The 26,184-nt window shown below is 51.9% G+C and overlaps 1 protein-coding gene across 2 annotated transcripts in view; it reads right to left on the reverse strand.

Annotated features, from left to right (window-relative positions):
* Positions 1-6,045: 6,045 nt before the first annotated feature.
* MGAT5B (alpha-1,6-mannosylglycoprotein 6-beta-N-acetylglucosaminyltransferase B) overlaps positions 6,046-26,184 on the reverse strand; it is a 66,321-nt gene continuing 46,182 nt past the window's right edge. Inside the window, exons 9-17 of one of the 2 annotated variants that reach the window (XM_062506157.1) lie at positions 21,099-21,230; positions 20,181-20,314; positions 18,927-19,057; positions 16,511-16,666; positions 15,731-15,877; positions 14,170-14,286; positions 8,054-8,128; positions 7,343-7,617; positions 6,046-6,244 (exon numbers count right to left, since the gene is read on the reverse strand). In XM_062506157.1, coding sequence (XP_062362141.1) covers positions 6,046-6,244; positions 7,343-7,617; positions 8,054-8,128; positions 14,170-14,286; positions 15,731-15,877; positions 16,511-16,666; positions 18,927-19,057; positions 20,181-20,314; positions 21,099-21,230 — 1,366 coding nt within the window. Of the gene's footprint in view, positions 6,245-7,342; positions 7,618-8,053; positions 8,129-14,169; positions 14,287-15,730; positions 15,878-16,510; positions 16,667-18,920; positions 19,058-20,180; positions 20,315-21,098; positions 21,231-26,184 lie in introns of both variants that reach the window. The other variant, XM_062506156.1, reaches the window with a different exon arrangement.

Here is a 26,184-nt window from a genome sequence, read left to right on the forward strand (position 1 = left end):
GGACAGGAATGTCACAAGAGCCTGGAGACAGCCAAGGAACACCTTCTTGGTGATGCACTGAGGTTCTGGTGGCTGAGGAACCTTGCAGGTAAATTTGGTGGAACATCCTCCTTTGTTTCCAGAACAAACCATGCAAGGAAATCCTGGTGTGTCAGACTCGGTGAGAGCGAGGGACATGGGGCAAACCACACCCAGGGGCTCCATGGGCAGGATTGGGAATGTCAGGAAAAGGAGAAGAAGCAGTTCCAGAAGCAGCAGTTCCAGTGCTCAGGCTCTGTGCAGCAGCCAGGGCAGCTGCGGGTGCCTTTCCCTGGGGAAAATGTTGCTGGAAGTACAGCAGGATCTCCCCACCTTCAGGCTCTGTAGAAGGACCTGGGTGGGTTCCTGTGGGTCCAGAAGGGATCAGAGAGATGCTCCAAGGGCTGGAGTCCCTCTGCCCTGGAGCCAGGATGGCAGAGCTGGGGGTGCTCACCTGGAGAGGAGAAGGCTCCAGGGAGAGCTCAGAGCCTTTCCAGGGCCTGAAGGGAGCTGATAGGAAAGATGGGGACAGGTTTTTTAACAGAAGCTGTTGTGGTAAGACAAGGGATGATGGTTTCAAATTAAAGCAGGGTCATTTCAGACTGAATATAAGGAAAAACTATTTATAGTGAGTGTGAGGAGGCCCTGGCACAGGTTGCCCAGAGAAGCTAAGGCTGCCCCATCCCTGGAAGTGCTCAAGGCCAGGCTGGACAAGGTTTGGAGCAGCCTGGGATAGTGGAAGGTGTCCTGGCCATGACAGAGGTTGGAACGAGATGAGCTTTAAGGGTCCCTTCCAACCCAAACCATCCCATGATTCTGTGATTGCCATCTGTCCCAGCAGTGTCCAGGCTGCTGTGCTCCCTGTTCCACATATGGATCCTGCCCTGCTCCCACTGCTGCACACAGCCAGACAGCTGGCAGAGCTGCTGGAGATCCCCATTATTTTTCTCAGCACTCTCCTGAAAATTAATTAATTCAATTAATTCATTAAATAAACACTCCTCCACACTCGGTGGCTGTGAGCCAGCTGTGCACGGTGTCAAGCTGCAAGAACATCACTCATTCCCAGGCTGACTTTCCAGATCCCAGTCCCAGTGATGGCACACTGGGGGAATTTGGGAAGGAATTGGGGCTGGAGAGTGAGGGGTTGCAATGCAACATTCAGCAAAAAGCTGCACACAAAGCTCTGGAGTGGCTGCATTTCCATGCAGGTTGTGAAATCTTCCCTTATTTCTTAGTGATGCTGTCAGATGCTTTGAATCCTTAGATGAAAGGCACTAAATTAGGACAGATCGTTATTTCCTGTTTTCTGGTTTATATTTAGAGAGAAGCCAATACCTCTGGCAGCTCCCTCTAACACTAAAAAAAAAAAAAAAAAAAAAAACAACAAAAAACTTCTCTCCTGTTTCTAACTGGTCTCTACTGGAACATCAGTTCCAGAAGGTGAAGGGTGGTGGGACCCTCTGCGAGATGGAGAGGAGATGGGCTGAACACCCACAGCCCCTTTCCTCTGGCATTCCAGAACCAGCATCCAGAGGCTGGGAATGGACACTTTACTCATTTATTTTTGCCCTCCTGATACCCTTTGCAGGCAGCAGTGGCACCTGTGCCAAGGAGCCCTGGCTGGAAGCCATACCCCACAGAGCCACCAAATCCCCCCAAGCATTCCCCTCTCTCCCCATCCTCCCCAAATTTAATTTTCCCCTCTCTAGAAGACCTGGATGTTGAGGGCTGGGTCCTGGCTCAGCTTCCACATTCCCTGGGCTGGGGGATGTCCCACCCTGTCCCCTGCTCGGGCACTGGCAGGAGAAAGTGCTCCCTCAGCATTTCTGCTCTGCTCCGGGGATGGCTCTTGGTATTTCTCTGCTTGCCTCGGAGAATAATATTGAATGGGCCTTATCTCTCCCAAGAAAATATCGATCCCGAGTTTTAATGGCTTTCCACTAACGAGCCACAATGAGTGTCACCGGGCACCACTGCTGGAGCTGATAAAAAACCAGGAATGCTCAGCCCCGCAGCACTGAAAAGGACTTTCACTCCCAATCCACGTCCCTTCTACTAGATAAAATAAAATAAAGGATGAAAATGAAAGAAAAAGAAAAAAAGGCAGAAGGTTTTGCTGCTCTTTTCACCCAGTAAGTCTGAGGACAGATTCTCAATTTGTTCACCTTCTTTACAGCTCTGGATTTGCCACAGGGAGGGAGAGATGAGGGAAGGGGACAGGAGATTAAATGCGTTCGTTTATTTTGGGAAAGTCATCCTAAAGGGGAAAAATAATATTAAAAAAGAAAAGAAGGGGGGGGGGGGAAGTGGGAAAAATCCCTGACATCAGGGCGACAGGACTCAATTAAAGCTAGACCTTGAAATACAGGAGGCAGCAGCGCCGAGCACGGGTCCATCAGCCATCCCTGCCAGGCTCCCGGAGGCTGTGTGGCAGCAAGATCCATCACCTGGGGAAATAACCGCGGTGCTTACATCTTCAGCAGCTCCTTGATCTGCTGATAAACCCGTTAGGGGAAATAAATGGGTTTCTCCTGCCCGGACCGTCCACATCAGGGATGCGATTTGCGGTTTTAGCCAGCCGCTGATAAGCAGAGGATCAGGAGGGAAAAGCTCCTTTAACGATTTGCTAATAAAGCCCCAGATAAGAGCGGAGCAGCACCGTGACCTCCCCCGGATGGGATTTCCAGCCCCGATCGCTGCTCCGGGCTGGCTCCGCAGGGCAGGGATGTGCAGGGAGAGGGGCCCGGGATGCTGAGAGGGGCACCAGGGCAGGGACCACCCATCCTGTCCCCACATCCCCCTCTGCACCGGCAGGGAAAGGGTTTGATGCCAGCAACATTAAAAACGGGGTGGGGGGGGGAACCCCAATCAACTCCCTAAAGAAAGTTCTGGGTGGAATTAGTTAGAAGAAGAGTGAGGCTCAGAGGCACAAATCGCCCCGGCTTCGTTTCTAGGTAAGGAAAATGGATTTCCAGAACAATATCATTCTTTTGACACGCCTGTCCTGGTTTCACAGCTGCCAGAAAGCGAGTTAGGAAAAAAAATCTAAGACATTCCAGGAGGCTGTGCTGGCTGGATGCCACCAGAGATGCCATCACATATCCAACCCCACCCTGAAGGGACCCCAGGGGCTCCCCACAAACTCATTCTGGCTGCTAAAAGAACTGTCCCGTCCAGCAGCATCGGAGAGTGCAGCTGGCGACTCCTCATTTCGTTTTGTTTGTGTTTATTCATAGTTTTGACACCGTTTCCCTTTCTTTTCCCCCACCCAACTGGGGATTTATTCTTTGCAATTAGCTGTGGGAATTAGAACCTCTTTCATATGGCAGTGGCTCTGCTTCCCTTCAAATCTTTTTCATGCTCCTGCTTAATAAATTGTGAATTTGATATTTGTATCCTCAGATCTCCCTTCCAAATGGAAACGTGTCCTGGCCAGGGAGACAAAGCTCGAGACCTGCTATGCCCCTGGCACACAAACACCCCCCACATAACAAATATTTTGATGCCAATTCTGCACCCAAAGGTGATGGTAACACCCAGCACTAACATTCCCAAAACAGCCCAGCTTGCCCCAACATAGGATTTTACAGACCAAGGCATGTGGGATGAGGCAGCAGGGGCTGCCCCAGCACCCACACTCTGGTCCCTCTTACATCCAACATCCACGAGTGATGCTCCATCACCAAGAGGCCAAAGGAGAAGCTTTTTCCCCAGGCAGCCCCTGAGCAGGACTCAGTGCCCACTAACGGGGCAGAGACATGACAGGCAATAGCAGAGCCTCACTCAGCCCCATCACCCAAATTTACAGGCTGACTTGAGATCCAACAAGGTTCCAGACAGATCATTATTTCCCATGACAGCAGCAAGGGTGAGCCAGCCACCTTTTATTTCAGCCTGGAGAAAAATGCTCCTGCCAGGGGATAATTGGAGCTCTCTGCAGTGGGAGGCAGAGCTGCACTGCTGAAAGGTGAAGGCTATTTTAAAAGCAGCTGAGCAGAAACAGTGGAAAAAGCTGCCCAGGGAGCTGGTGTGTAACAAGCTCTGCCTCAGGAGGCATCCCGAGCCTCTTGGTCTTTAAAACTTGCTTAGATCTCCTGTAAAATCCAGTTTTATTTGGTTTTTACAACCCTGGGAAGTGAACTGCTGGTGGTTCCTGCTGGCAGACCCCCCGTGCCTCTCCCAGGCCAGCTCCTGCCCACCCAGCACTGGCAGCGGTCTGTGCCAGGGGATGCTTTGAGGCTGAGATGAAAGGTGCTGTGGAGAGGTGCTGCTGCTCAGCTCTGCAAAGAGAGCCTCGTGCTGCTTTTATTTAGACACACGCTGGTTGCAAGACACAAAAATTACTTAATCAATCCTTCCCCTGGGCTGGCGTCACAGGCAGGATGGAGGCTGCCCACGCAGTTTGGAGCTGAAGATGATAAATTGCTCTGGGATAATGGCAGTCTCTCCAGCTCATCCAGGGCAGGATGTGGCCAGGCTCACATGGGGGGTCCCAGAGGACACAGCACCCTGTGGTGACACAACAGGGACGTGGTGAGGGCAGCTGGGCTCTGCCCAATGCTGCAGCACAGCTGAAGGAATGGGAGTTTCTCCCAAAAGCTGGCCCGGGGAGGAGAGGCTGGAGGTGCCAGGGGGTGTGGAACAGCTCCAGTGAGTGGCTGGGTCACAGGGCAGAGCTCATGCACTCATCCTGCCACTGCTCTCCATCAGTCACTGTGAGCCAGAGGGGACAATCCTGCCAGGGATCCTGCAGTGACAGTGCCAGGTCAGGCTGCTGCCTCACCAGCCTCACCCACCAACCAGGCCAGGAGCAATTCCATGCAGGGAAGGGCTGAGAATGAATTTCCAGCCCCTGATTTTCCATCCACACGTTTCACGGCATGCAGGGATCTCCCCATTCAACCTTGCAAACAGCAGCAGGGCTGAGCACCCACCTTACAGCAACACCTTGCCCCAGTGAGCAACCCTACAAAAAGAAACCAGGTCACCCCAGCCTGCACCAACCCAGCCAGGGGACGTGCCAGGAGAGAAAACTTGGGCAGTGGGGGGAACCATCCCCAAAGCAAGAGGAACAGCACTAAGGAAAGTTGAAGAATCAGAGTTCTATGGAAGATGGTTGCCTGGAGCTCACCTCTTGCTGTGCTGGCACATCTGGGGCACACACAGTCAGGATGTTGCCCTTCAGCTGCTCTGCCCTCAGTTAGTGCCCACCAGGAATTCCTTTCGGGTGCTGCAGCTCATCCTCCCCTCTGCCCACTCACCTGAATCCCGAGCAGCCCCCGTGCCCTCACCACCACCTCCAACCATCCCTCGGGGGATGTTCAGCTCTGTGCACGGCCCAACAGGGTGAAGAGCAGCCTGGAGGCCGGGAGGATCACTTTGGGCACCTCTGCCCTGCCCAGAGAGCAGCAGCTTTCCCAGGAGCCCACCCAGCCCCGGCCCACCCTTCACTGTCCAGCCCACACTGGCTCTTCCTGGGGTGAAATCCCCAATGTGTCCATCTAACCCAGCCACTCTCCTTGTGCTTTGTCCTCCCCCAGCTCTACATCCACAACAGCCACCAACATTGCCCCCATCCCCCCACTGCAGCTCTGCCCAAGAACTCCCACAGAAGGGCTGGGTGTAGATTCCCCTTTAATTTACCACTTGTCAGGGTGAGGGTTAAAAAAAATCAATAAATAAAACAACTTAGATGCTTGAAGAAGATGAAAACCCTGAAACTGCAGTCTGCTGGTGGCTTGTCCCATTGCCAGAGGAGGGGAAGGGTGCCCCCAGCCCCTCTCTCCCCACCACCCCATCCCAGCGCCACCAGGTCCAGGTGGGTTCGGATGCGGTCGGACGATGCTCCTCGGGAAGAAAATGACTCCGAAGTTCAGGACATGGTCATTCACAGTTGGCTGGTGGACAGAACAACCCCCAGAGCCCGACAGCCCTGGCTCAGACCTGTCGCAGCTCCTCGGCCGCTGCAGAGCTCTGAGGAAAAGCCACCCGGTGCCCGTGTCCCACACGGTGGGGACACCCCTGTCACAAGCAGTCCCTGCACAGAGCCACCTGTCCTTGGCGGAAGTCGCGGCAGGGGCAGAGGCGCCTGTACTTGGTGTTGTAGCCAGCACAGCTGAACAGCAGCGGCTCCTTCTGGAGGTAGCACTCGTGGACGTTCTCGGCCACCGCGGGGTACAGGTGGTTCATCTCGTACTCGGTGCTGTCGCAGGAGATGCTGAGCCTGGGGGACAAGGAAAGGTGGTCAGGTTAGGTGAGTCACTGCTGGGGGGTCACTGAAGGGTTTTGTCTTTCCTGGGGAGATTCTTTTGCTAAGGGTGGGGCAGATCTTTGCTGATCTGTGTTTGACACCCCTTGGCTATGCCTGAGTGCTCGTCACCAGCCCAACACACCATGAAGGAAGGGAAGACCCTGGCAACTCAACCTTGCAGCCCAGAGATCACCCCAACCCACAGATGGTTCAGGATACCCACAGCCCCTCACCCAAATCTTAGGAGTTGGACTCATTGATCCCTTCCAGCTCATGATGTTCAGTGGTTGTCTTACAGCCCCTTAGCTGACCAACAGCTCTGTCCAATCTCCATGGACACCTCCTACTGCAGATAACATTCCCTGGAAGGGACAGGGGATCAGTGAATGCCCAGATGCTCCCTGTTAGCTGGGATTAGCCAGAAAACTGGGACAGGCATCAGAAGAAGCCCCGAGGAGCAGCAGAAATGCCCAATGTGGATTTTAACACCCATCCCCTCCCAGACAGAATGGCAGTGCTGGCATTGCCCTCCCACCAACACTTCTCAGCTGATGAGTCCCAGAACCACCTCGCTTTAAGGTCTGGAGGAGGACGTGCAGGGGGAAAGAGTGAAAGCCAGGCCCCAGCTCTAATTTATCACATAAAAATGTCAGCGGGACGCGCGGCGCCTGCCTGACCAGCGTGACAGCGCCGGCAACGCTCGCATTTTAATTGCCCAGAGAGCAGCAAAGGAGCCCAGTTACAGATTTATACTCTATTAAAACTTCACCACTGTGTGCTCAAAATGCAGTTTTATAGAGAGAGACTTTAAAAAGGAGAGGGAGGGAGAGAGCATGCGGGAGGTGGAGAGGAAAGGGGCTGGAAAGAGGCAGAACCTTGCACGGAAAGGCTGTTGTTGCCTCCTGAAGAGTGAAGCTGGGCCCTGCCTGCTCTGCCTTGGGCATGAAGGTTCATCACTGGTATTTTGGGAGGGAGAACAAGAGAAAAATGGGTGCAGGGGATGGAGGGAGCAAAGGGAACATTGTCTGGCTGGTGGCCCCCCACAAGCTCAGTGAGAAAGCCCCAACTCACTGTAGAAACACCTCCTCCTTGTTGAGGAACCTGAAGAAGGTGGGCTCACAGACCAGCCCGCGCCGCCGGCACGTCTCCGTGCACGTGTGCTGGGGCTCTGACACCCACACCTGCAGAGAGGCCACCGGGGGCCACGCCTGGGGGGCCCACCCAGCACTGGGGGACCACACCAGGTGGGTGGAGTTGGGGGACAGGGCCAGCGGGCTTGGAGGGCTTTGCATAGCAGGACTCTTGGTCTTGGGAGACGACGGAGCAGATGATGTTGTGCAGAAATCCTGGTGGCAGAGAAGATAATGGGTCAGTGCCCTGAGATGTTAACAGTGGGGAAGGGAGGCTGCTGGTGGGACAGGAGGACACTTGGGATGATGACTTTGCTCGTCAGGTTGAGGTCACCTGCATGCATAGACGGCATCTCCTGCTGTAGAGGATGAATCTCTTCTTCTCTCACCTCTTCTTCTCCCAGTGCTGCCCTATTCTCTGCAGCAGAAAGGCCCTGACCCAGCCCCAGCACCCCCAGGTGTCCTCTACCAACCCCCAGCACCTTTGGTCCATGACAAACCTCCCCCAGCCCCATCTCCTGCTGCTCTCTGCAATCAGGGCACTGGCTGCACAGTGTCCATGGGACAACAGGGGTGCTCCCCAGGGAGAAGAGGGAAAGTTGACCACAAGGACAGAGATGGTTCCCCAGGGAGGACAGGGATTCTCCCCAACCTGGTGCTGAATGTAGGCGTGGATCCGCTCCAGCATCCCCTCGCAGGTGTACTCATAAGGCAGGTAAGGGTCCACCTGTGAAGGGCAAGAGCAGAGTACAGGCAGCAGGTGGGGACAGCCTTGCCCTGCCCCTGAGACAGCAGAACCTTGGGCATGGCTCTCCCACCCACCAAAGCCCAAGACTCATCCTGTCCACCAAAGCAAGCAGGGAAGAATCCTAGGGCTGAAGAAACCTCACAAGTCATAAAGTGATAAAGAGAGAAGAATACTTTGGGTTCAACCCACTGGTGAAAATGAAATCACTCTGTTCCATTTTAGCCTCCCTTTTCTCCGCTTTTAGCAAGTCATAAAATCAATTCAGTTTTCATCCAATAGGTCACTTCAAACTAAAGCATGAACGGTTTCAGCCCAAGAAACACTCTGCAGCTGTGGGCAAGGGAGGAGCAATCTTACAATACAGGGAAGAGGTAGAATTGGAAAAGGTGCTGAGCTAATCCAAGAGCATCTGAGTGCTGAGCAAGAGCATCTTAGTGCTGCCCCAGGCCTGGTCTGGCATCCTCTGCTCCCCTGACCTCAGCACATCTCTGACCACTGCAGGAAGTCCAGGCTGTGACCATAAAACTAGCCAGGAAAGAGCAGGGCTGGCACTGGCTGTGCCCAGTCCAGGGAAAAGCATCTCCCTTTCCCCACTGCCGTGTCACTGAGGGTTTGCTGCCCAGTGCAGGTGGCTGTGATGGGGTGGACTCATCATCTCTGCCAGTCCCAGGGGCTTGGTGATCCCTGCTGGCACTGACTGGGATGGGGAAGGGAGGCAGGAGCTGGGTGAGCACTGGGATGGAGCAAACACTGGTGCCCACATGGATGTCAGTGCTGTCCCTGCACCTCCACGTCCAGAACTGCTATTTACAGAGTCAGCAGTGCTCAAATCATGGCATACTTTCAGTGTGGGGACTCTGCCTGCCCTCCCTGTTCTGGGAGTCACCTCAGGTCTGTCAGGACAAACTCCCTCCTCTGCATGGTGGCTCAGCAGTGTCCCCACATGAGCTTGTCCCTGGCACTGTGGTGGCACAAGTTCCAGGGCAGACAGAAGAGCCAGGAACAGCCAGGAGCAGGCAGCCAGGCTCCCTGCCCTCAGCAGGACCAGTGCCTGACCACTGCCCCCAGGTCTGTAGTGATTTTCCCCATGGGAAGAGCACTGCCACAAAGGCTGTGACTGATGCCTCTCTTCCCTCTGGAACAAATTCTTTTTTAAGGAACCTTCTGCCCTGGGAAGACATGTTTTTCCACACTCCCTTATTTTTCCAGAGAGATGTTACATGAGGTGCAGGAGGTTGGTGCATGGAAGGGGCCAGTCCTGGGACCTCCTTTCCCCTTACTCTGCAGAGCTTTACTCAGAAGGATTATAAGCAAAACCACCCGAAGATAATTAATCCAGAAAACACTGCTGCTTCTATTTTCTGAGCTCTGCACCTCCAAAATAGCTATTTCCTTTTGAAGTACCTGTCAAAACCAAGCTCAAAGGCTCAGTCTGCTGAGAGCCCTCTAAGCATCTCCCTGCCATAAATATCCCACCTGAGATCTCAGCCAGGCTGGAAATCACAGCTGCTTCATCTAATTACAGATGTGCACGCTAATCAGGGGTGACACAGTGATAGGCACCAATCCTGCCTCTGAATTCCTGATGGGCTCTCAGTTAACTGGGGCAGAGCCTCTCAAAGCAAAATTGCCTGTCTTGGTTTCAGAGCCAGGCTGGGGGTGCCTGGCACCAGTTTGGAGGAGACAAACCTTGCTCAGCATCACCAGTGCTCAGTCTCATCTTACCACTGCTTTCAGGGGGGGCTTTTCCCAGGACCCCCTCTTGCCAGGCATAGTGCAGACATAATTCCAGAAAAAGACTCATCCCCCAAAACGCTGCAGCACGTTACACAAATCCTCCTTGTGCCTGCACATGTATCCAGAGGTGATGCTCCAGGTGCAATCCCACCTCTCCACAGGTTCCCTGTGGGATCCTTGGGCATCAGGAGTGGGCTGGAGCCCACTGCAGCTTCTGCTCCTCCTGCCCCTCTCCCTCTCAGAGGGTCACCCAAAGGCTCTCACTTCCCTCTGCTCCCCTCTCCAGGTTTTGTTAGGATTCAGCTCGTGCACTCAGGACTTAGAAAACGCCAATTTTGAGAAGATAATTGTTTAATTAAAATCTGACAGGCTCAGCCTCTTCTCAACAGCCACGTTGTTAATGGCACTCCTCACAGAGCTCAGGGTGTCCCCAGAGCCCAGGGAGGGAGGAGGAGGAGATAGAGATGGGTTCTGAGGTGGGGATCACTGCATCCCACTGCAGAATGATGCACAGGATGGCATGGGAGGGGAGGGAGGGGTTGGTAAGATGGACTTTGCCATCCTTTCCTCAGGTGGGGAACACAGAGCCAGAGTTTCCCAGCCCCAGTGTTCTCTCCATCAGCCAAGCACGGAGGTACTGGTGTCCTGTAGGGATGCCACTAGAGAGCCCTGCGTTTAGAACCTCCAGCTGGAAGGGAGAATGAAGTCTCCTTCATTCAAAAGGAAAAGAGAGCGGGGTGGAAAAAAATCTGAACATCATCAGACAAATAAGTAGAAAAATAATGCAATTCTGTGCTGGCACGTAACAGCAGGCTGGAACATTTTAACCAGCTATTTTCACTGTGATGTTTAATGTGCCACTCTTTCAGGCATAGTCTGAAATATATAATTTTCCATTATAGTCCTGTATGTTTGACTTTAATATAATGAAGCCTTCTCCCTTCACTACACCAGAATATTGGGTCTATTAAATTGCTTGTGTGAGGACTGGTTTTGACAATGGGAAAAGATGAAGGCCCAGAAAATGGTGGTGCTTGCAAACCTCTCTCCTTTTGCAGCCTCTAACCCCAGGACAACAGACAGAATCCATCACTGGGACAAGCCTCCAGCATCACCTTTCCCAAGGGAACAGCACTTGTCTCTCTGTCCCCTGTCCATGTGCTGAGATTTGATCTCTGGGGTAGAGGGGTTTGGTGCTTCCCTGGTTTTAGTTTTCCTTATAAACATGTCAGGGATGCAAACCATCAGGGAAACCCAGAAGTGCTCCAAGTGAGATGAATGGCAGACACAGCCTGCCAAAAACCTTGCCCGGCAGCTGGAGGGTGACCTGGACCGGGTGTCACCTCCAAAAGGATGAGAGAGGGCAGCACAAGGGCTGTTCTTGGGGGAGAAAACACAGATTGCAAACCCAAGCCACGTCCCAGGCATGATTCAGCCCTGCCTCCAGAAGGAAGAAGTTTCTTTCAAGCAGAACTAGGTTGGGAGGGATGCAGGCTGCATCCCAACTGCTCTGTTTGCACAAAGCCAGCAGCCAGCCCTGTGCTCGGGGAGCTCTGCCAGCCCAGCAGGAGCTGTGGGATGGCACAGCCTGCCCCGAGCTGCAGCCCTGGGGCTCAGCAGGAGACACCGGGGCGCTGCAGTGACACTGAAATATTGCTGAGAATCAGCAAATCCCTCTCGGACCAAAGCAGGGCCAGCGTGTTGTCAGCTCGACCACACCAGAATTACTGCTAAGTAATGAACCAGCTCCCAAATTCCCAGCCAGGCTCCCAGTTCCCAGTCCCTTGTCCCCAGCACAGTTTCCACCCGATGGCAGAGCCAGTCTTCCCACAAGATTCCATATCCCCAAAAATACTTACTGAGTTCTGGCCTAGAAGATGTAAAGCATCTGTGGGATATGTAATTTTTTTTTTTTCAGTCATATGACAACAAAAAAAATCCCTCAATAAAATAAATTTCAGGTCAGTTTTCAATTTCCGATGTTTTCTCCCATCAGGGAGGGGGAAAGTGTTGTGTTTCAGGTTCAATCTGTCTGAGTTGGTGAAGCAAAGGGAAATGCATCATTTCAGATCCAGAATTCCTTTCAATAAATTGGCAGGGTATTTCCAAACAAAGGCAGGCAGATGGGAAACAAAACCATAGTATTTCATTCCAGTAATTTTGAAATGAAATGTTTTGACAGAAAAAAATAAATTGATGGTGGTTATTCTGAAACACAGACAAATTTATTAGATATGCCAATAACAGAACACCCCATTTTGCCTTCAGGGGGAAAAAAAAGGAGTCAGTAAAATAATTTCTCCAAACTCCACTAACTGGCTGGCAACAGGAACACTAAGTTGCCCAGCTACCATCTTTCCACTGCTCCTCCTGCTAATGCCCTTGTTTTCAGGTGCTGCTGTAACAAACAGTATTTTAAAGACAAGATACTCATGGACTCCTGGAGCCAAAGCCCATAATAAGGCTTTTAAACCTGTAAGGTAGGTCAATTTTTAGGCTTAATTGCCTTGACAGCATCTCTAATAAAGCAGACTTTTCTATTTAAAAGATAAAAAGGGAAGAGGGGGACGGGCTGCTGTAAGTTATTGACACTCACTCCCTGCTCTGCTCTGGGAGGATTTATGCAAAATCTTCAAAGCCCCAGAGAGGTGAATTGTGGATTAACTCCTTGGTGGGAAGGAATCCCTCCTCTCCAGAGTGACCTTATGCTGCAATGCAAATGGGGCCTCAGTGACTGGAGTTGTTCATCGGAGGCAAATTTAGGACTTCCAGCAGATGAGGGTGATCCCAGAGGCTGGGATGCTTTGTGGGAGGGCACTACAGAGCAGAGGAGGGTGATCCCAGGGCGGGAATGAGGAGAAGAGTTGAGACAGGAGCTTGGTTTGGGGAAAAACAGGGATGGGCACAGCAGCAGCACACTCCAGTGAGTGCCCAGTCCTGGACACCAGCTCCTCCTGCCCAGTGCCCATCACACCACCAAACCCTTCCCTAAAATCTTTTCATTTTTACCCAGACCACTAAGCACTTAAATGACCTGATCCAGTCAGCACAGCTGCCCAGGAACCAGCACAGCCCTTTTCTCCACCTCACTCTCACTGTTCTTTAATTACTTTAACAGCACAGCAGCACCAGGCTTCACTGTTTTCTTTCTTCTCTTCTGGAAAAAACGAAAATCTTTTTCTCTCTCCCAAAACAGCTCCTGGCCTCCCACCCACAGCAATTCCTTCACTTCAGGGCTGTCTCCAGCCCAGATGGTGGAGGGTCAAGCTCTGACAGCTGGCCTGGCAGCACAGCAGCAGGGATGCCATTATTTTTAATTTAATTCTAATTGAGATACGGGAATGAATGTGCAAAACAACAACTGTTTTCCTAAGTAGGGTTTGACCAACCTTTACAAACTCACAGAGAAAACGAGTGTGAGGTGAAGAGCTGCAGCAATCACCCTCGAGGAGGTGAGACACAGGGTGATAGCGTGGCCACCTTACCTCAATGGGGTCCCCAGATTGCCACAGGTACCCTTCACTGCAGCCTCTAGTGCAGGGAACAGCAAGGGTGACCCTTCTCTGACCAGCATCACAGCTGTCCCCCCCAGCTCCCACCCAGCACCCTGAGCCTGGGTTCCACAGCACATCCCTGTGCTCCAGAGAGGATGGCTCAACCCAGGTGAAGCAAACTGCCAGCAAAACGGCTACCAGCACTTTCCTCCCCTCCAGGAAAACTGACTTTAATGATTTGGACAACTTGAAAGGTTCCTGCCACAGGGTGGGAGGTAAATATTAATGAGGGAGTGTTTCCAGAGTGGGCACAGCAGGAGTGCTGCCTTCCCTGGGGTTCTCCCCTTCCTTACATCCCTCACAGAGGCAACTCCTGAAATTATTCCCATCGATTTGCTCCATCCAAAGCTAACGATCAGTGAAATGGGGGACAGGCAGCTGCAGAGGACTGTGACTCCCTGGGTTAATCTTTTGTTATCACACCAACTCCCAGAGCTGCTCTACACCTCCAGCAACCTCAGCCTCCTGCTCCCAAACCTTATCTCAGCCCCCCCTTGCTCCAGGGAATCCCTCAAAGGCACAGCTCTGCCCTGGGGAAACACCTGCGATGCTCAGTGCCAAAGCAAGGTGGGAGCACGCGTGCCCCTGGGGCTGCAGGAAAAAAAGTCCAAAGGAGAAAGGAAAAGAAATTAATGTCTGAAAAGGAGAGTCAGGCTCCAATATCTGCTGCTGCTGCTTGTCCAAACCCAGCAGTGGGGGAGGTGACCCCAAAACTGCTCCGAGCCCTACCTGTGTCCTCATGATGGTTTTGATGGCAGCTTCGAACTCCTCGGAGTTGTTGTAGTCAACAGTCCACACGTGGGGCTTCCCAATGAAGTCTTCAGCATATGGGTGTTGGGAGGACACCTGAAACACAGCGGTGCCAGCTGGATTCTGCAGTCCCTGCTGGAATGGCTGCTGCTTCCTGCTCACAGCTGGATGGATGGATGGATGGATGGCAGAGAGGAGCAGCAGCCTCACAGCCACACTGGGGTTTAACCCACTGCAATAGGGAGTGCTGGAAGAAGGTTTCCTCTGAATGCAGGCACTCCCCAGCCTCAGGATGACGTGCAATAATTCCCACTGCGTTGGGATGTTCTATTCCCAACAACGCTGAATTCCTTTTGCAGCATGGAATATCTCCATTTCTGTGACACAGGGACAATTTAACCTTGATCTGAGCCCCTCCGTTGGCCTGGAGGGTAAAAAGGCACCAAAGCAGGAAAGGAGTGTGAAGGCACCACAGTTCCAGCTTCGCTAACTCTAGAAACAAGGCAGGGAGAAAATTCATTGCCACTGAAAGGCTGGGAAAGTCTGGCACTGGGAGAGAGCAGTCTGGAAGCTGCATCACCCTGATGCCACGGGCAGCCCACACGCTGGCACTCACAGGTACTGACATCCCTGCTTTTCCCTGGGCTGCCCACACAGGTGGTTTTTGGGGATCCACCTCTTTTGTTTCAGCCCTGAGGTGCCTTTCCAGCCCTGATCTCCTCTGGGAAGGGAAGAGAGAGGTTACTGAGCAGAGGAGGTGTTTTGAGTGCACCACAAAGCATCGCAGGGGGGCCTGAAGCCCTGCCAGCTGGAGGAGAAGAGCTGCGTGGTTTATCCTCCTCATCACGGTTCTTCCTCATTTCTTCCCCGGCAGACTGATCACCTCTTTCCCCTCTAGCACATAAACACCCTGAGGCATTTCACAGCCCTCCCCCGGCTGAGCTACAGCCCCAGCCCCACCCGAGCGGGTGTGAACACCAAATTTGGGGGGTGCTTGTGGCAATCAGGGGGGACAGGACAGCCCAGTCCAGCTGCACCCCCCAGCTCTCTCCCCGCCCAGCGAGGGAGCCTTGCACTGCATTATCCACTTTATTAATAATAAAGGAGGCAATTTTCTCAAGCCTTTAACTTTTAAAGAGTTCCTGCTCTACTTAGATTGAATTCCCAGCCATGGGCAAGCCTGGGAGGGATTTCATAGCCCTGCCACTCTGTGCAGGTCCTGGTGTCCCTCTGGGGGGACAAAGGGATGAGCAGAGGAGCATCTCCTGGGATGGGAGCAGGGTGTGGAAAAGGAGCTGAGGGTCTGCTCCTGCACCACCTTCTCCTTGAAAACCCCAAAACCTACGGCAGAGCCCCTTCCATCCATGGCAAGTTCCCCAAACGGGGACACCATCTGCAGACATCCACAGAGGAACTCTTGCCCAAAAAAAAAAAAAAAAAAAAAAAATCCTAACCCCAGCACAGCAGCTGCTCCTCCCCAGGCTGGCCCAAGCCCTGGTGCAAAGGGGGTGTCTCCATGCAGTCCCCACAGCACACTTGCCTCTCTGGAGGTGGGTTTCCCACGGAAGAACTCGTGGTTGAGGGAGCTGTGGGGAGGGTTGAACCGAGCCTGCAGGAAAACGCAGCCGTTGGCGATGGCCTCCAGCGGGGCTGGACCCTCGTAGGGGAACCCAAAGCCAATGAAGAGCTGCAAGGCAGAAACACAGTGCTGGAGAGTGATTTTCCCCACGGGGAAACCTCCCAGATAAACCCACCAGCGTCCCCGCTCTGCTGCCTGCTCCTGCACACTAAGCCTCTCATGGGGTTCAACAAACTGGGCTCAAAATTCCCCCTTTTCCATCAACCACAGCCCACTTTGCACAGCCACGTGTCCAGGAGCTGCAAGTTCCCCCGTGGTGCTTACAACCATCACTTTGGGCCTGCATGGAGCAACATTGCTTTGCCAAAGCTGTTTGGGCTGGTAAATCAGGAATATTTCCCCCAGGCACCAGCTGAAGGCGACAGGGATGTGCCCACACCCACATACTCCCAGAATCTCGTTTATTTTTATCATAGCTATAAGGTGAGGAAAAAAAAAAAAAACAAAAAACCACCCCACTTAGCAATAGATGAATTAATGAGGAAACTTTGTGCTCTGCCCGTGGACAGTCTGCAAGGAGAAACTCATCAGACACATCTTGATCTGCAATGTGCTCTGCTTGGTTCCTGCCTAATTATCCTGGCTGAGAGGCTCATGGTTAATTATCCCAGCTGGGAGTGCCTGCAAGCCTGGGAGGAGCACAGGTAATGGGGGACAGGGTCCTGGGATGCCCTCACCCACCTTTGCCTTCCTCAGCAGCTGCTGGAACTCGTGCTGGGGCAGCAGCCCGTGGTTCTTCACAAATGCTGGCACCTCGGGTGGCCTCTGTGTCTCGTAATAAACCGTGCCATGGATCTCCATGTACTTGTTGAGGATGGCCAGGAACTTCTCCTTGCCCTGGGAAGGAGGGCAGACACGTGAACGACACCAAAAGATGGGTCTGACCTCAACCCCATGGTTTTGGGGGGGGGAGGTTAACCCTCAAACTGCTGTCACAGAGCACCTGCCACACTTCAGGCAGACCCACGGTAGTGCAAAATCCCCACCAGCCCCTCCTCATTCCTTGGAAACACATCCTGGGCTGCCCCAGGCTCCTGGGGAGCCCAAATGACTGCAGGATCCATCACTCTGATCATCAAGTTCCTGCCTTCCCTGTCTCCTCCAAGGGCAACTTCCACTCTGGAGCTGCTGAATTAAAGGATTCAGAGGGTTTAGAAGGAAGTCTGCAAAGACCAGAGCTTGCTAATAGCCTCTTATTCCAAGTAACAAGTTCCAAGGGTTTTCTCATTCAGATTTAATCCTGTTTCACTACCTGGAAAATGAAGGGGGCCATCAATTTTCTTCTCTTAGAGACTTCCCTTCTTTTGCTCCAAAGCAGCATTTCATTTTAACAATTTCTCTACTGCAGATTTTTTTTGCTTGAAAAAAAACACAAAGGGTCCATCCTTTGCATGCTGGATTTTCCAGTGCTGCAACATTCCCAAAAGAGCAAAGACCAGGGGGAATATGGAGTTATGAATGGGGAATTTGAGAAAAGTCTATATGTTGCCTTAAAGCCTCCTCAAATGCTGCATTTTTGCCCTCAGCCATTCCATCCCTGGAATTCTCCAAGGCTCTAAGGCTTTCCCAGCTTATTAAAACTTCTGCTCCTATAGCCAGAGGCGAGAAGTTCAGAGGGGTAGGAAATGAGAAATAAAGGGAAGGGAGGTTTAATGAAATGTTTCCAAATGTCAAAAACATCCTGCTCTGGAGTGGATGCTTGGTCCAAGGCTGGTAAATAAGCACCTGGCTCCAAAAGCTGGAGGTAGGCTTTGCCTTTCTAGACCTAAAAAAGCCATTCAAAATAAGGAAAAACCCCTTTAGGGATTTTGCATTCCACGGAGTGGTACAAGATGGGAAGCAAGGGCCAGGCAGCCTGGCCTCAAGGAACCAGCAAGGCCCAGCTTCAGCCTCTTCACCCAGGAATAAATGACCCCAAATACACAGTTTGGGAAAAACTGATGTTGTTTGTTAGTTCTGACTCAAAACAGCAAATGGCTGTAGAACCTGGGGTGGAGGGAAATGTCCATTCTGGGATTTGAACTCTCTTCAGTGCCTTCCCAAATTACTTTAACTAAGCTCCAAGGAACCTTCTGGGTAAGAAAGGGCAGGGCAATGGTAGAAAAATAAGACAAGATGTTACAGTTCTCCTCAAATGAGATTTAGGGGGGTTTCAGCAGGGCTTTTAGGGAGCCCCTGAGCCAGGCAGAGGCAAGGGAGGATTTGCTCTCAGACCTGGGGAGTGATGGAAAACCCACAAACACCAGTAAAGAGGAGATGCTGTGGCTGGATCCTGGCTCAACACAAGCATCCCTGCTAATTAGCAGCTGCTAATCAGGAAAGCTGGGAAGGGAAGGAGGTGCAGCCCCCACTGCATCAACCCACATCAATCCCAGCAGCTCCAGAGGACCAAGCCCACGTCAAGGCAAAGTCGACTCTGACAAAAACCTTTTCTCTCCCGAGAAGAGGCGAAGAGGCAAAGCCCAGCAGCAGCTGGTGTGGTACAGTACCTGCAACTGGAGCAGCCCCAGGCGGTGCACAGAGGGAAAAATAGAAATAAATCAACAGACAATGAGAATTAGCTCCTTTTTACAGCCCTGGAAGGAAAAGCAGCTTGCTAGCTCTGGATTAGATGGGGGGAGAATGCACAGCACCTCTGGAGATGCAGGGGGATGTTTTGGGGGCTGGAGGGGCTGTCCCCATGCAGCGACCCACCCCTCTCCCCCAGGTGTTCCAGGCTTGGGGAGCACGACCCCTTTCCACAGAGTGCTTGAAAGCAGACACAAACTATCCCTATCACAATGCAGCAATCACTGCAATTAATTAGTGGCAATCATTATAATTAACTACATAAAATCATCAATACAAAATCCTAAGTCTCAGAGCCTGCTCGGAGGAAGCATCACCCAGAGCAAGGAGCAGGAAATGTCATCCCACCAGCCTGTCCCTGTTTGTTGGAGGCTCTGGATGTGTCACATCACTCCCCCAAGACTGGGACTAGGATGATCCTCTGCAAACACACCCAGATCTGCACCTTAACAGCTTGGGGTGAGGGCCAGAGGCTGGGGCTGCCTCCCCTGCCTGCCTGGCTTGTCCCCAGGAGCCCAAGGACACCCACCTTCCAGATGCTGGCCTCCTTGCCATACACCACGGCCATGCTGCTCACTTTGTTGGCCTTGATGAGCTGCCTCTCGGTCTGGTTGAGCTCCTCTGACACAAAGCCCATGAAGGAGTTGTCAGGAGTGTGAGCTGTGGGCACCAAGGGAAGGAGACAGGGGCTGGACAGATGTTTTTTGGGATACAAAAATCCTCAGGGTTGGGGATACAGGCTGAGATGAGCCCAGCTCCAGAGCCCTGATGGAGCGTGGAGGAAAATGGAGTTTGAATCCCCATCCAAGCAGGTCATGAAATGCAGGCTTCAGAACCCACTCGAGCAGCTCTGCACACAGTGAGGTATTTTTAAGGCTGCCAGAGGGGCTTTACCCAGCCACAGAAAAGGAACACTTGAGTCACTCAGCAGCCAGTGGGACACGGGGCTCCTTCCAGACATGCACATCTCCCGTCCATGCCACAGGCAAATCCCAGTCCCTGAGCTGCTCTCACCTTCGGAATCCCTGAACGCAAACCAGGCTCTGCAACCACCACCACCCCAACTGGAAGCTGCTGGCTGTGCCCTGGCTGTGCTGGACCAGTGGAAGGAGCCTGGTCTCACTCCCTGGATCTTTCTGTAGCCCAAGAGGAGCCCAGCAGGAGCTCCTTGCAGGCAGGGGAAGCAGAAGCAGAGCCAGGGAGGACAACACTGCCCCAACATCACCTCGTAGAGGATCTCAGAGCCCCACAGCCACCCTGGCAGGACCCCACTGATGCCTTAAGATTTTAGCTTTTATGTTTTTCAGATCCTGTACTGCATTCGGGTATAACACTGAACTCCAGATAGAGTGCTAGCAAGCTGTCTTCACATTTTGGCCAGACAAAACAATCCTGACTAAACAGGCCTGAGAACCAAGGTCACCATCACAGCCTCAGGCCCTGAAAAGTAAAAACAAAAGTGAACTGGGGGGGAGCAAACTGGGGGAATGTGACTTCATTACCTGAAGGTCCAATTGAAGGATTAATCCCTGATATGCAGATAGACCAAACTTAATTCTGCCTGAAAAACTCATGACTGCTGTCCCTCTTGGGCATAGCCCCTGCGAGGCTTTGCACTCCCCAAGGTGTATCTACTGGAGGCCTTTAATAAATCCCTACTTTATTCTCTGTCCAGCCTCTGCTCTAGGAAATCTGAGGTATCAACATTAACGCCAGCAAATTCAAACTGGGAGAGAAATCCATCCCTTTTAAAGTCAAAGGCCCTGCAGGCATGGCCACTTACGGAACATGGTCATGAACTGGGTGGGCTGCAGGTTCCAGTAGCCCCAGTTGGTGCGGTAGCCGCGCAGCGTGGCGTACTCCTCGTGGTTGTAGGCTGGCTCTGTCCCAAACGTGTCGATGACCCGCACACGGCACCTGCGGAGCAGACAGGACACCTGCTGTCCCCAGGAACCTCGTCCCTCGTGTGCGCCCCGAGCTGAGGAGCAGCAGCATCCCAAGGAGCCCTTCCCAACACTGCTCCCTCCTTTCAGGACAATTTCCTCCGCAGGACCCTCAGCTCCCTGACTGCTGCGAGAATGATGAAACCTCCCAAATGCTTATTAATGCTTTTCCCAATATCCCGGGAATGCTGAGGCAGGCACTGCTAGCACAAGGCTGAGGAGAGAAGAGGAACAACAAGCAAGGGAAGAGCAAAACAAGCTGAATGCATTTATAATAAAAGCAATAACGCAGCTTGTCATTTTTCTCTCTAATAAAATTGTGGAGGACAGTGGAAGAGATGAGAAAAAACATAATAAATAGCAGGTCTATCAGCACTAAATTAAATCACAGATTTTCCTGGCTGGTGATGTACCAGGGGATGATGACATTTTTCTTGATGCTCAAGGAGCCAGGGGCAGGGCACCTTACAAATTCCCAAGGCTCACACTCCTCTCCATGCTATTTCCATCCCTGGCACACATCGACACACTGAAGGCACGTTCAGGGTTTGGTCTTTCCCCAAGTCTCTCTCTTTTAATGAGGTTTCATCCTAAATACGTGAGGCTCAGAATGCCTCATGCCATGGCAGTAGGGGACACAGCAAGGCACCAGCCAGGCAAAAATCAAAGGGTCTGGCTCCTAGGATTCATCAGTAGCATTACTTTTTGCTTGGTAATTAATGAAATGAAGAACAAGAGCAGGCAGTGGCTCTGCTTACCTGTATTTCTTAAAGGAGAGCCCCATGTGCTGCTTCATCTGCTGGAGGCCATGGTAGTCGGTGTAAATCAGGTCGAAAGGCAGGGGACTGGTCAGGGGGCAGTTCCCCCGTCCTGGAGGCACCCCTAAGTGACTGGGGAGAAGCAGAAGGGATCAGCCCCAGCACCACCAACACCCCTTTCCCTGCTGGACACTGAGCAGGAGTCATCAAACAGCTCCTTTTTGATGGAGGGGAAGGCAGATGGTTCTCCTCACCCCAGTTTTTATTTCCCAGGCCAAAGATCTGAAGAGTCCTGGTCCCTCCCCATCTTTTCACCTGCTCCAGCTGAGCTCCTGCTCCTCACACATGGACTGTGAGGCACAGCATTCCCAGCCAGGGATCAGCAGCATCCCAGTCACCACACACCCTCCCCTGGACCTCTCTTGTTGCAGACACCAGATTTCGTTTACTTTCATTGCAGTCACACCAGTGACAGACTTGTCAAGCCACATATTTCCTCTCCTCTCTGCCTGCAAGGCTCCCAGCTGAGCCTAAAGCTCCCTGTTCCCAGTTCCACATCCCTCCCAGCACACCCTGGTATGTTTCTCTTATTCCAGTCCTTACCCACCACATCCCAGAGCACCCTCAGCTTCTCCTTGACTCTGCTGGCATTGCCTGTCCTTGGATGTTGGGCACATTTCATTCATATTCCTCCCTTTTGGTCCCATTTATGAAATAATTCCATAAAACAGGGGTAGCTGGGCCCTGGGTCTCACTCAGGGGGTTTCCAGCCAGTTCCTTACAAACAGCCACACTCAGCCCCTCTTCCCTCCTCCTGTGGATAAAATGCATTATGAAAATCCAGATGAACTCGACTGACTGCAATCTCTTTATCAAGACCATCAGTTACCTCGCTGCCAGGGTGAGATGTGATTAATCCAGCAAGATACAGAGCTGGTAAACCTGTGGTATGTCTCCTTCCATTTCCAATTACCTCTGTGAACTGATGAATCCCTCTCTCCAAAGCTGTTCCACCAAGTGTACCACTGATGTCAGCCTGACAGCCCATCTGCTTGTCTGGACCATGTTTCCTCCTTCTCAGGAAAAAAAAAAATCCCCCGTGACACCTTCCAGCTTCAGCAGGTTTCTCAAAAATCCATGTTGCTTGTACTTGTGATTTCCCAGTGCCAGTTTGCTCAGAGGCTGATTCATTCTGCAGTTTTACTGCTCTTGTATTTTGTTTTTCTTCCTAAAGATGATAATTCCTCATCCTCATAACTCCACTCACGCCCAAAAAGCAGCAGCATCCTCATGGAAAACCAAACTGCTGAGCTGATTTGGTCCACCCAGGCTGTCTCACTCCCACCACGCAGTTGTCCCGTTTCATTCTCAGTCCCTTCAACAAGGCTGAGGAATTCCTGTTTTATTTCACAAGTCTGAGCTCAGACACTGTGAAATCTCACCCTTAGCTCCTGCCTGCCAGGACGTCTGTCTTTATTTTCTTCTGGGCTTTTCACTTGCTCTGAACCCCTATTTGGAGATGGCAATTTATCCCAGCCATGCCTGTAGGTATTTTCTCTTCTTTAAGGAATAAAAGTTTTGGTCAGGTTTTACACTCCTAGACTTTGAATCTTTCCTTCTCTGTGACGTCTCTTACTGGTTCTCTTAATTTTTCTGCATTTTCGCTTTTGAACCTGAGAATTTCCTTTCCAGCCCTGCCTGGGGTTTATCTGTTCCTCAGCTGAAGCTCAAATGGACCCACAGCCCCAGGGTCCCTTTGAGGAGCACTTCCATAAGCTCCTCACCCCTTGCTGAGCCCTTCAGCATTTCACCTACCAATCCCATGGCTGTTTCCAGAGGAAACCAATGGCTTTCCCATCCAGGGAAAGCCAAGGGACACAATTATCACAAGTATTTGCTCTCCAGTCTCTCACTAATATCAGAAAGGACCACACAGAGCCAGAAATTTGTTGGTCATAAGAAATATGATGAAGGGCTCTTGGTTGGCTCCTGGCCACACGTCCCTCTTCTTCTGAACCTGATCTGGTGGAAGAAGCCCCTGGTCATTGCAGGGGTTTGGACCAGAAGACCTTTAAAAGGTGCCTCTGAACTCAGGCTTTTCTATGGTTCTGATGTGGTTCCAAGTTCTTGAGCACTGAGCACCAAGATCCTTCCTCCAGCCCCATCCCAACCTGACCCTCCTGAAGAGTCACCCCAAACTCCTGACCATGACAGGAACTCCAGAAAATGTGTAAACGTGGAACAATCTCGCTGGCTAAAGCCAGGAAAAACAAAAAAAAAAAATTCAATTTAAGAAGAAGAGCTGCTTTTGCAGCTGCTTCATTGCTCTTGTCACAAGGAATCTCAGCATCAGCTCAGGGCAGCCTGGCTGGGGATGCCACAGGGGGAGCAGGTTGCAGTTTTGTCACGTTTATGCACAATTTTACACGACAGGACTGATTGGGAAGATGGCAGGAATAGAAAGGCTCTCACCTCCCACAGCCACCTCGGTACAATAAATAGGGCACCAAGGAGACTCAACCTCCCGGGAAGGCTGAAGGGGAATTTTTAAGCCAGGATTCTGTGGAGATGGAATTCTAAACAACACATTTGCTCACACAGTGCTGCTTTTTCCTCAGTCACCAGACAAACAGTGATTGATACCAACATGCACTGTGGTGGAACCAATCCATAAACCTTGTATTTAGCTAAAAACCCCCAAACCATTACACCGTGCTTGCAGCACACACTATCCTCTAGCTGGTACCTGTCACACAAGCCACTGCACTACAAAATAATCTGTAATTTAAGAAAGTCCTAACCAAGGAGGCAGCAATTAGTGTAACTCATCCTGAAGCCTCCAAAAAAGTTTCCACTAGTTGGGGAGAGCAGCTCTGACTCTCCCAGCTCCCATCAGTGCTGCAATCTGCCACACATCCTCTCTCCAGGTGCTCAGGACTTGCCACATCCATTTGTGCTCCCTGTGCCATGGCTGCGTGGCTGGAATAGCTCTGAGAGCAGGAGCAGTGGCTTTGAGCAGAACATCTCTTCATTTACCCCCCCTTATCCTCCCTAAACACTTTATAGCCACTGATTTTAAGATTCCACTCATGCAAATCCAGCCTGCACCTCTGAGATGGGGGTGGGGGAAGAATTTTTTTTATATTATTCCTCCTTATTTAAACATTCTTTATTCAGGCTTTCATCATTTGCCAGTTAAGTCAACTAATTTTCTACTAAACCCAATTTCACTCATGGCTGGAGTGCAATTTCCCTGATTTTTCCTCGTGCCATGTACTATTAATGGCGCTTGAAATTACGCAAATAAAATTGATGAGCGCAAACGCCGCCTTCACCGCCAGCACAGCCCAAGGATCTGCTGTAGAAACCACCTGACCCCAGCCCCTGGGGGAACCTCCCCTCCCAGATCAGCCATGGCTGGTGATCCGGGGACTCATCCCATCCCAAATCCCAGAGCAGAGCATGGCTGAGCCCTGGCTCCTCTCTGGGAGGGAGCAGCCGGAGCGGCTCCGATCCAAGTGGATGCCGAGCTCTCCTCTCCGCCAGCTGCCTCCACCAGCTGTGCCTACTCCAGAATAAATCTCCAGCAGCTTCTTGTCCTGCTATTTTCCTCTCAGAGGTACTTTAATCAGCCAGGGGACCGTCCCCTCCCCTCCAGTGCAGGCACTCTGGAGTCAGATGACTGCAGGGTTATCTTTACATCCCATTGACCTATTTTCAAATTAACCCAACATTTCTTTCCGTGTTATCGCTCCTGGTGCTGAGAAGTCCGGCACTAAATGGATCTCGTGGGCATCTCCTGGCAGCCTGGGCCAATATTCTGTATTATATTTAATTGCATCTTCTCTGCCCACATCTGCTGCCATCAGCAAGGCTGAGAACAGATCGTGTCCTCGCTGCTCCCTCACCTTCTCCATGGCTGCAAGAGCCCAGCAGGCACTAGGATGTTATCCAGGGATGAAAGGTACCAGAGCCAGGCCTGAGCAGCTCCCAGGACTCTGTGACAACCCCATCGCAAGCAACAAGTGCAAATCCAAGCCAACAAGATAAGCCTCCTACTGCCTGCCTTCTGCCCCCAGCTCTTCCCCCTGCTGGAATGAACACTCACTAGAAATGAGGATTTCCAAGCAATTTCAGCACCTGTAATGGTTTCACTTTTGCAAGGTGCACCTGGACTCTTTCTCTGGCCCATCATTGATCTTGTATGACACAGACCTACCCATGCAGCGAGGAAGTTCAGTAATCCATTTATTTATTTCCAGGACTTGGAGACGCACAGGAGGGTGCCAGAACAAACACCTCTTTCTGGTCACAGATTCAGCCAATATGAAGGAACTTCCCAAGAAAGGAGAAATCAATACTTGGATGTCTGCAGGGAGCAGCAGAAACTGAGCACTCACATGCTGGTGATGCTTGGAGAGACCCTGGGACAGATGGGCTGTTCTCCTGCTGTCCCAGCCGCACCATCAGCTCCAAAATAAAGGAAGAAATTCTCCCCTGTGAGGGTGGTGAGGCCATGGCAGAGGCTGCCCAGAGGAGCTGTGGCTGCCCCATCCCTGGGGGCATCCAAGGCCAGGCTGGGCTCGAGTACCAGGAGAACCTGATGCTCCATTAAAGGCTGAGGGTTCCTCCCCACCAGTGCAGAGCTGATCAATCCACAGCCTTTGCCTGCAGCTCCATCAGGATCACACAGAACCAGCCACTTCTGGCTGTTTCCACAAGCAGTTCCTTTCTCTCCCACACAACAGCAGGACTGGTTTTGCCAGCTGGCGAGGGGAGTGAAGCCAGAGCCTGGGAATGGTGCAGGTTTTCATGTGAACAGATGCAAGACAGAAAGATGGCTTTTATCTGCCAGGAGACAATTAGAAATGTGCTTTCTGGTCATCGTGTTTCCATCTGAGCAGCCCTTTTTGCAGCCTTGAGCACACCTCGGTGAGCATGGAAAGCACAGGAAAATCACACTGAGAGGAGAGTGGGGGCAGTGGGAGCAGAGCCCTGTCCCACCACACCTCCAAGGCTCCATCCCCAGCACAGGGAGGGTGGCTCAGCACCCAAACCACACGCTGGCCACAGCAGGGAAAGGGCT

Source organism: Cinclus cinclus, chromosome 20 (genome assembly GCF_963662255.1).
Source record: "Cinclus cinclus chromosome 20, bCinCin1.1, whole genome shotgun sequence".
NCBI lineage: Eukaryota > Metazoa > Chordata > Aves > Passeriformes > Cinclidae > Cinclus > Cinclus cinclus.